Here is a 10,571-nt window from a genome sequence, read left to right as displayed (position 1 = left end):
GTTGCATAACTTGATGCAGCACCACCTACCACGTAGAAGACGAATTTATATTGTATTGTAGCTTATAGGAATCCTGTATTGTAAAGCTCGCTGCTATTTCTTGTATTTTTTTATACCAGCAATAAATACTAACAAAATGATTAATTAATAAGGATAAATTCTTTGAAAAGTCGTAAGAAAATTAAAAAAAAATATTTAATTAATAAAAATAATTAATACTTTTGTAATATAAGGTAGAAAGGTATTACAATAATATCAATTTTATTATATAATTTGAAAAGAAACACCTAATCGGAAAACTGTGTTCCTGCTACCGATGGTTCATTTTCATTTTTTGCCAGGTGCTAAATTTTTGGTAGGCAGCGTTCAGTAGCTGGTTCAGATGTTTCGTTAAATTATGTGATAATGGTGATAATTCTCTGATAAGTTTATCCTAAAATAATATCAATGCTTTTAAATTATAGAATACAGAAAAGTAAACAACGCATATACCTCGAATGGTTTTATTTTGGCAGAATGAAATCTGTGCAGCGCTTCGTGCATTTTTACCAATTTTTGTTCGCTCGCTTGTGAGGTCGCAGGAAAACACTTCCAGAAGTGACTCAGCAACTCGCAGAGACCCAAATATAAATTACGTACTTCCTTTTCAATATCTGGCGGTACAAGTTCTAAAAACAAACAAGAAAAACATTTTTATTATCATTCATCAACGATGAACTATATGTAAACACATAAGAATCTAAATATAGTGGAAATTATGCAGATTTCTTCTTGAGAAACTTACGTGCCAGTGATTGTTCTTGAAAGCCTCTCATTAGAGCACCTCCTGGAGATAATTCGCCCAAAGCACCAACGGCTGCTGCAGGACTAACAAGAGCACTTGTTGGTAAACGACTTCGCCACTGCTTCAGCTCCTGGTGCATATTCCTAGAGGCAGCAGCCACATCGTTCGGTGATAAATGTTCGATAGCAGAACCCGGCATCGGACCATGCAAATATCTTTCGACCTAAAAATAAGTATCTGTTTGAACCATGTCAAAAATAACTGTAGTTTCAAGTAACCTTTGATAAGTTTAATTGAGCTATCGAATTTTGTTTACAATCAATACTCGTATCTAAATCATCGTAACTGATTTTCTCGTGAATACGTTGCTTTTTACTTTTATGTAAATTATTGCTCTCTTCCAGCGTGCGGGTTGCAGGCACAGCGCCATTTGGATGAAGGACCTGTTGCTTCGGCTCTATACCATTCTGCGGTACATTATTTTCTGGAGGTTTGCTCTTTGTCGCTTTCAACACCTTAAAACAAATAAGTAGAAACGTAAAATAAACAAACATCATTTATTTAATTTGAAAATGCACACTCTCACCATAATCGAGTGTTGATTGAACCTTTTAATCATAGCCTGACTAACTGTGCCATTACCAACGTTGGACTTCTCTAATTGCGTCCCATAGCCTTCATCGATAAATTTGTCATCAAATTCAGTGATATCAACCAGCGGATCATCCACGCCATTCTGAATGTCCTTCTTCATCTCTTGATCATCAATTTTCCCACATTCAGTGAACACATCTTTACTCTCAGCATACTTCCTATCTCTAAATGCAAACAATTTCCAATTGAAATAAACAATAAGTTCGAAACAACGATGAATTGATTTACCTATGGAAATAATGCGATTGGAAAAACTTCGTCCAAAACTGAGATTCAGTCAATTTGGCAGGAACATGTTCGACATATTTCTTTTTGACAGCAGGATATGTCTTGAATATACATTCAATAATGTCTGCTGTAATATTATACTTAAGACCATTACAACCATCAGTCTGTGGCTTAATGTCAGCAAGGAAAGCACCCGAAACGCCGATTTCCTGAGACTGTGCATTTTTCTTCTGCGTATATTGGCTTGCGTGCTGCGCCCAAAACTCTTCAGAAGAAACGACTTCCGTCATCACTAGATCTTTATACAGTTGCAACAACGATGGATTTGTGGATAACAGTTTATTCTTCTCCTCGAGTTCCCTATCGACTTTCCTTTTAAACTTTGGCAATAGATTCTGTAGCAGCTCCTTCACTCGATCCCTGTCTTGAGCCTGCGCCTGGGCACCATTTCGATTGGTGAAATGGAAAGTGGAGGACACTCCACTGTGTAGAACCACTTGCAATTGGATCTTTGATTTACCCTCAGGTGAAATTTTTTGCGCTGAAATGTTTATAAGGTCATTTGTGAGGTTAGGTACACATGAGTGAGATGTACTTACTCTTTATGTCAGCGTACAGGTGGGAAACTGCTACAGTATCCCTGTTCTCAACCATCCATGCTAATCTTGAGTCCATTAGGAAAAGGGTTCCGTCACCCTTTTTATATTTCACTTGAGGAACTTGTAGCAAGACATCTTCACTGGAGGTAGTCATCTTGAAGGGCTTAGTTTCTATTGATTTCTACTTAATTGGTTGAAAACTTTAACAAAAAAGAAACTAAACATCACATAAAATTACAAAATTGATAATGGTTTTGCAACAGTTAACCGCGCACGTACTTATAAATTATTTGACACAAACTGAAAACCAAAAGACTGACTGACAAAATTTGACATCCATTTTGAAACAAACTTCATGTCTGTTTCTAATTATTTTCATAAGACTTTTTCTTTTTCTTATAAACTTTTCAATAAAGAATTACAATTTTCCATACGAAATACAACGTTTGTTTCAATTACAAATAGAGTTATTTTGAAATAATTAAACAAATGTATAAGATCACCAACTTTATTTATTCATTAAACTCGTAACTTTTCGTGTAATATCGTTAGACATACATTTTTTTAATTTTTTAACAAACAAAACAAATGAATCCGAACTATAGTATTTCCAAGTATAAATGATGATTAATAAATCAAATTGTATCACAAAATAAAGCAAAAACTGCCACAAGCTATGTTTTTAATAAACTACGTACTGATCTTAAGTGATATTTTGCAAGTTTCTGAAAGATATAGCGAATAACTGAAAGATTCATAATAATTGTTCTAGGAAAAGCTGAAATTCGATATTCGTGCAATTAAAAGCTACAAGATAATTGACTTTATTGAATTGAATTTGTCCAAAAATTTAAAAAAAAACACAACAATTTAGTGTAATATATTAGTCTTATTTGCTTGAGCTCTCATGTTTGATGGTGTCATGCCGTTTATATATTTGTGACGCTGATTGAAATATTAAAATATTTCAATCAACGGATGTAGCCTATTGAGCGTCATATTCTCACCAACAAAATGTTATCCATTGGAATAATAGATTTTCATGCAACGTATATTGAAAACATAAACAAAAACTATGCCTACTTATATATTTAAAAAGTAATTGGAATTTCATCAAAGAACGATTCAAATAATTAAAAAAAGAAAATGTAAGTGATTATTGGGTTGCATACAGTTTAAAGACGCGATTTAAATGGATTTCTAATTGAGAATACAGCTTTAATGGATTATTTAGATAAATGGTTTCTTGGGTACATGAAATTAGGTGTTATGATATTTATAGATTTTAAATTATCTTAAAAATAAATTATTGTTTTTAAATTTGTATAATAATTGTTATTAGTTAAACAATTAGTTGAATAATAGATTATAAGAGAACTTTAAATGCTAAAATGTCTTTGTAGAAGCAATAATAAAAGAAGTTTAACATTATACTAACCCATGGTTTTAATGCTATAAATTATTCAAATATTTAGAAACTTTATATAATATATTATTATGATTACTAGCATTAATATATGGATTATATATTTCGATTTTCTAATTGATTAAAGTTAAGTAATCTATTAACATAGTATTCGATTTTCAGTTTACGTCGGGCAACAGATTTGTGAATGAAAATGTGAAAGTGAAAACGCAAATTCGGCGCGCGTAACGGAGGGCGAAGCCAATTCCGAATGCATCCAGAATTGACTTTCACCCTCCCGTTGCGTGTGCTTGGAAACCACCCCCTGCGCGTGTGTGTGTATGTATAGATATTTAGCAGCGTAGGAAAAGGGATGCCGCAGCACCGGCAGTTCGTGGACTGCTGCAAACGCAGAGTGTCGTCTCGCGTCCTGCAACAATAGAGTGAGCGAGTTTCGTAGGGACGATTAGATCTTCTACAGGCGGCTTCCAAAAACCAGAACAAATTTTACATCGAATAGGGCGGAGGACAAAGGGAAAACTGTTGGAATGTGGACAACTTTTTTGCAATTGATCGAAACGCCGTGCAATGATTTCCTGCTCAATATATAGGTAAATTTGCTCTCTTCGTGAAAGCTATCACGATGAATAATTCATAACGAAAATACAATTATTGAATTAACTATCAACAAATTTATGATTGTTACGTTATATAGATGTCTACTAAATACTAATTTATATACACAAGCGTTTTGTAACTAATTAAGAAATTCTTAAAATTTGAAAACAATAACAATATTTATTATAAAATAATCCATTTAATTACATTACATTTTTTTAAATCAAAATATCTTTGTCAGACAATTTATCCTTTATTTTACGCGTATTTAATATACTTATTTTGCCTTAAGTAGATTCACAACAATCCTTAAGTTAATTCACTTGCGATAAAAATCGTTATTTCCATATAGAATAGCCACAGGTTTCTTTCTACATTCTTCAATTCAAACTCGAAATGTGTCTAATCAAATATGAACATTGATTGATCATTTATAAATGAATGTAAAATTGTTTTCCAGCAACTTCGAAAATGCTTAACGTAAACACAAACGACAATAGCAATTTTCAGCAATTTGCTAAGATGTAAGAAGTGTTTGTTTCGACAAAGAAAGCTAAAAGAGAAACGAAGAGATGGATGATAGTTCGCCGGATTTAAGCTTGAAGCTGCGCCGCGGCTCGAGCGATTCCCGGGATTCGTTTTACATGGATTTCGATAAAGGCATCGATTCGGACATCGAAGAAATCGCGACCACCTCGGGAGCAGATCTATGCGATAACATTGCTACCCTGACGACGGCGACATCAACAGCGCTCACCGCACATCGAGATGATATTCACAGGTAAATTGTTTGTTTGTTTTTGGTTTTTCTACGACAACCTTTCGTTCCGGTCTTTCCTTTTTTTTTGGGGGAGAGATGTATATTGAACTCGAAAGCCACTAGGGCTTTGATGTTATTGTGTATCGTAGAGTGAAGGCCGCGGCGATCGTTAAACACACATATACACACTAAACATGCGGCTCCTTCTATTGGCGGAAGTTACGCAACGGGTCACGTCGTTCCCATCACAATGAAGCTTCATCTTCAACACATACTCACGTACTGTGCATATTCAATGAATCTTCAATAAAAGCTCTACTTTTTTCAGTCGTGCTTAATCATAAACAGTTAAATGTCTCATTCATGTAAGATTCTGTGATTCATTCATCCAAACGCTTATACAAATTGACAACTATTATTTTATGAATTATTATTATTAGCAAAAAAAATCTCAATGCAATAGAAGTATTTCGATCAAAGATTAATTAAGTGACAACTTTCAATCGTCTAACTAGATATATAAATATAATATTTATTCATGAACTAAGCATCCTGACAATGCTTAGTTTGAATGAAAAAACGATTCAGAAACAGAAATATAAATATTTTGATGTCCCGTTGCTAAACTGTATGTATTCATTTATGGTATAAAATAAAATATTTATTGTACATATTTTGGAGACTATATAAAACAATCTCCAATGTATTCGGAGAGATTCCTACCGAAAATCATTCGAAGATCAAAAGCTTAGGTATGATCCACAATAAGTGTATACAGACAGCTTTACAAACCCTTCCCAATCCACGAAATATGCTCGTATTGTAAAATTGTAACTTGTAGATCAACGATATAATACTAATATGTAAATAATATTTATATCGGACAATCCTAAAATTTTAATTGATTACTAAAAACGTTAAAAATTAAATTGATTATACACTTTATGATTATCATTTAAAACAGTGTAATTTTGCTATTGATTAAAGTTATAATAAAATTACACTGTTTACAGACGAAATATATTAACGAATTAATAGATTTATGTGAAATAATTGAAATAATGAATTGATTTCGCAATGACCACCTGTTTAATTTCCTCTTGTTCAGCGGGGAATTCGCTGCGCTTTATTTAAAGTAGCGAACAAAAGGGCGTTTCGATGAACGAGTTTGGTGTGCATTTGTGGAAGTCCTGCAGGGATCAGGTTGCACGTTGTCCTGTTTCGTTGCAAGGGAATCAATTAAAAGTTTCCGGTGCAGTCTGGCTGATTGTTCGCAACCTAATTTGAAGAATCCAACGTGGAGTTTCAGTGTAGAAAGGATGACGCGTCGGCGGCGTCGATTCAATTCAAAGTGGACCTAATCTGCTACATTTTTATTAATGGGACCCAATGATGCGAGCAGCTCTTAAATAGGATAATGTTCGCGCGGTTTCGATCCCAACGTGAAATGCATTTCAGTCGGCGGAGCTCCAGCGTTCGTGCGAAATGTCACCACCGACGGAATCAGACAGCAGCAGGTAAAACGAAACAAATTAGAACGAAGCGCGAACAGAAAGAGTGGAAATACTAGTGGTGGTGGTAGCATGCTAAAATTAATCATTGATTGAATGAAATTCACTCGGAAATTGCTTCCTGCATCCATCCTTCCTACGCCGCAGCCAGCCAGACCATCAGCATCCCCCGAAAATTGTAGCGAGATGTAATAAATTGCAACTGTGGGAGGCGGGGGTGGTCTGCTCGTTGCCAATGTCAATGCCGCCTCCGCCGTCGGCGGCGTAATTTACGGTCGCGCAAACACCCTAACCGCCTCCCAAAATGATTGTTTAATACACACGGACAAGTTACATTGAATAATTAACCGTACATTGAATACGAGCATCAACTGAAATCAACCAAACAGATTTTCCAATTAGAGATGCCCAGATTATATTCAATCTGAACGCTTGATTCCGCAGTGATTCCATGCAGTAACATGTAACGATACTGGTTGTTGTTGTTGTTAACAATCTGTTTCAGCTGGCCCAGTATCCCAGCGCAAAATGTGAGCGGCGGAACGAGGAGCAGCGTTTTGGGCGGCGGAGATCCCTTAGTGCCGTCCCCGTCCACCCCTCATGCAATCATCGTGTCGCCTGAAACGCTAAGCCATCGCTCGACGTCGCCGACGACGAAACTCACGGCCAAACCCTCCGGACATGTTCAAATACAAATTTCTCCAACCAGGTATTCCTTCCAAATAAATCGAAAACTATTTTTGATCTACATCGTGGTTTCTCTTAAAGCAGAGAAGTTAGTCCGGGTCCGATGGCTATGGCACCGCTCGGTTACTACCATCATCAACAGCTTCCTATGGCCCGTCGGCTCTCCAGAGCGGAGAAACAAATCGAGTGGCGCCAACTGGGAGCGTAAGTTCAGTTTTCCATACTTACTACCACGCTACCATTACATAATATCATTTACATAACAATAAATTATTGGGGAAAAGTTTGGAGCGCAAGATTGATGAGACGTACGAAATTAACGATGCAATCGGAACTTGGCGTACAAAGGCAAACGCCGATTCTTTGTTCTGTTTCTTTCTCCATTTCTCCCTTCCTTTACTTTATTTTTTTTTTAACTTTTTTATTTTCGTTCCTTCAGTGAGATGTCCCCGACACTCTCTAGCAATTAGCCTCATGCACGTTTTGAGCTCTAACTAGGGACTGGAGAGGCAACTTTCAGCAGGAGCGCAATAAGGTCCTTAAGTGCGCTTACTTGAACCCTACGCGTTTTCTCGTTCCAGTTTCGTGCGTCTCATCATTCTGCGTATTGATTTCTTTCTCCCCTCTTGAAGATGTGCACCCCAAAAATTACGTCAACAAAAGAAAACTTTTTCCTGCCTTTTCACATCACTAACTAAGAAATATTGCTATCTTTAATAAACTACAATATTTAAATCCTATGGAAATTCCATTCCAAGTATTTCGATTTGTTTGATTAGATTATCCATCAATTGCAATCTCATATTGTTTTCAGACTATTATCCTATTTTTCATTGTTCAATTTTATTGTATTGAAGAAGCCACAATTTTTATACAATGAAATCTATCATTGTTTATTAGCTACGTATGTATTAATTAATTGTTTTGTATTTAACTTATTTTCAGGGATGCTTTGGCTACTACCCTTTCCGCACTATATGGCAAACTATTAGTTGTTATGGGGACTGCTTTTCCGATGGCAGAAGTCATTTCAACCTACGTTCCTCCGTCGTTTTACGAAGTATATTACTTATATTTATATTTAGGAAGCATGCTGTTCCTATTTTATATGTATATAGTGCTGATAAGAGATCGTCGCAAAAGAAAATTGGAAGAAGATGAAAAAAATAGTATGTTACATATCTTTAACCATTAACGCATTTGCTTTATAATTTTCTTATATATAAATATAGAATCTGCGAAGAGCGAAGGCAGTACTATATCAAACGAAGAATCAGACAACACCACAGATTCCTCGTATCGTCCCAGAAAAGGATCTTTACTCGCTTTACCACCTAAGCAGAATTACGGAAGTTTCTATTTACGTATGGGAGCTGTGGGTTGGTGGAAATTGCAGATTGGTTGAATTGAAGATAATAATTATGTATTTTTTGTATTTCTTAGCATTCGGCATTGGAAGCATGATATATTCTGGTTTGGAGTTTGGGCAGTATTTCGAATTGGAAAGGAACACGAAATGCCATAACATATTTCTAGCGTTGACGCCCGCTACCCGTATGGCTTTCATTTTCATCCAAATGTATTTCATTTTCCTCAACAACGAGGTAAGTTCGAATCAGTTAATTACCAATTGCCCCACATCTCATCGACAATCGATTCCAGCAAATGAGAGTGTACAAACACAAAATAGCAGCTAGATTCGGACTGATGCACATGATTGGCACAAACTTATCCGTTTGGTTGTTGGTCTTGGTGCAGGAAACGAAACACGAAATACTGACTTTCTATAATCCGGAGAACAACACTTTGAAGATTTCGCATCGAATTCCATATCATAAACAGAATGTTTTGGGATTACCGACGGTATCCGCCGAACATCCGGCAGATGCACACAGCCATGGTCATCATATTGTTGCTCGCGGATTGAAAGGACCGCATCTTCTTTACGAATGCCGCAGGACTAACATCATCGGGTCCTTGGTGCAAGACGCATCTCCGTTTTTGTTTCCATGCACTATTGAATACAGTCTAATCTGTGCGGCAATACTGTACGTGATGTGGAGGAGCATCTCCAAGTTACCAGGATCGGCATCGGCGCTTAAAGCTAAAGCCGAATTGAATTATAAAAGGACTCCGCATCATTACTCTGTCGATTGCTCTAGAGCGCATAAAGGACTTTTCGTTGGGATACTCTTGTTAGTCCTAACAATTATATCGTTAATTCTCTTTTTCGTGTTAATTTCTCGAGCCGATTTCGTCGGTTTGGCCGTCATCGAGGTGAACATTGCCGAATTGACTTTGTACGGTTTGACCACCTTGGCTACGTTAATCGGGATGTGGCAAGTGCGACAGTTGAAATACGACGGAAGTAGGAACTTGCAATTGGATAACATCTTATTGGTTGGAGCTCAGACTGGAATGTTCATCTACAGCACGTTCACGATTATTGGTGGACAGTTTACGATCGAACGCAACACCGTTCTGGTTTTGGTCACAGCGTTAGCGTCCCTCTTGCAGACGACGTGTCAGACGATCTTCGTTCTGGATGCGTCGAGGCGATCTTGCGCCACCCCGGAACAAATCCGAAAGAAGCCAGCTAGACAAATAGTCACATTTTTACTGGTTACAAATTTAGCCATGTGGGCTATAAATACGTTGGAGAAGTCTCGAGCCGAATCTCATCCCATCCAATTGCACTTTTACGGTCTTTGGGCTTGGACGATAATAACGCACGTTTCGATGCCTCTGGCAATATTCTACAGATTCCACAGCACTGTTTGCCTGTGCGAAATTTGGAAGAGAGCGTACAAAATGAAGCCGGCGTACATGTAATAAGCGAAGAATCCTCGCGAATGATGGAAATCATTAAGACTGTGTTCAAAGTAGACTTCAGGGATTTCTCACAACTGGGTCCATTCACTCTGGACAAATGATGAATTATCAAAGTAGACTGATTTGAAATGTCGCAATAATCTTCTTCTAATAGATAGATACTAATTTTAAAATACTAATAGACTTTTTTTCGTCGATATTATAGAAGCAAACGGATGTGGGTTTTTGTACAATAATAATAACGACTTATTTTGTAATTGAATCCGTGCTAATGATCCATCCTGTGCAAATATACAAATATATTTTTTTGAAAACAATCAAAATTAACTAATATCAAAAGATTTCGCTCCAAACAATATCTGTACAACTTCAGGGATCAAATATAACGTTTCTCTTTCTAAGATATTAAAGTATTTTAATAATTTTATAAGATACAATAGTTTGTAAGCAAACACTTTTTATACTCTAAATGTGCTCCAGCTGTTTTTTACTC

General features: G+C 36.4%; 2 protein-coding genes across 4 annotated transcripts; one reads left to right on the top strand and one right to left on the bottom strand.

Annotated features, from left to right (window-relative positions):
- Window positions 1–243: 243 nt before the first annotated feature.
- On the bottom strand, window positions 244–2,597 carry LOC108569235 (general transcription factor IIH subunit 1). The gene is made up of 8 exons (XM_017930704.1): window positions 2,545–2,597; window positions 2,266–2,465; window positions 1,667–2,207; window positions 1,371–1,602; window positions 1,063–1,299; window positions 785–1,007; window positions 493–668; window positions 244–433 (listed from the first exon to the last, which is right to left on the bottom strand). The coding sequence occupies exons 2-8, from the start codon at window positions 2,417–2,419 to the stop codon at window positions 311–313; spliced, it is 1,686 nt and encodes a 561-aa protein (XP_017786193.1). The 5' UTR covers window positions 2,420–2,465; window positions 2,545–2,597; the 3' UTR covers window positions 244–310.
- Window positions 2,598–4,055: 1,458 nt separating this feature from the next.
- Window positions 4,056–10,542, top strand: LOC108569246 (otopetrin-2-like). Of its 3 annotated transcripts, none has more exons than XM_017930722.1 (8): window positions 4,056–4,281; window positions 4,749–5,069; window positions 7,065–7,268; window positions 7,331–7,450; window positions 8,192–8,415; window positions 8,479–8,625; window positions 8,690–8,850; window positions 8,909–10,542. In XM_017930722.1, exons 2-8 carry the CDS (start codon window positions 4,861–4,863, stop codon window positions 10,076–10,078), a joined length of 2,235 nt encoding a protein of 744 aa, XP_017786211.1. In that variant the 5' UTR covers window positions 4,056–4,281; window positions 4,749–4,860; the 3' UTR covers window positions 10,079–10,542. The 3 variants fall into 3 exon arrangements, with proteins under 3 accessions (XP_017786211.1, XP_017786210.1, XP_017786212.1); XM_017930721.1 differs by having other exon boundaries at window positions 7,328–7,450; XM_017930723.1 differs by lacking the exons at window positions 4,056–4,281; window positions 4,749–5,069 and adding an exon at window positions 6,352–6,565 and having other exon boundaries at window positions 7,328–7,450; window positions 8,909–10,534.
- The last annotated feature ends 29 nt before the right edge of the window (window positions 10,543–10,571 follow it).

Source organism: Nicrophorus vespilloides, unplaced genomic scaffold, assembly GCF_001412225.1.
Source record: "Nicrophorus vespilloides isolate i.1.1-1 unplaced genomic scaffold, Nicve_v1.0, whole genome shotgun sequence".
Classification (NCBI taxonomy): Eukaryota; Metazoa; Arthropoda; class Insecta; order Coleoptera; family Silphidae; genus Nicrophorus; species Nicrophorus vespilloides.
This window is presented reverse-complemented; position numbering and strand designations above follow the sequence as displayed.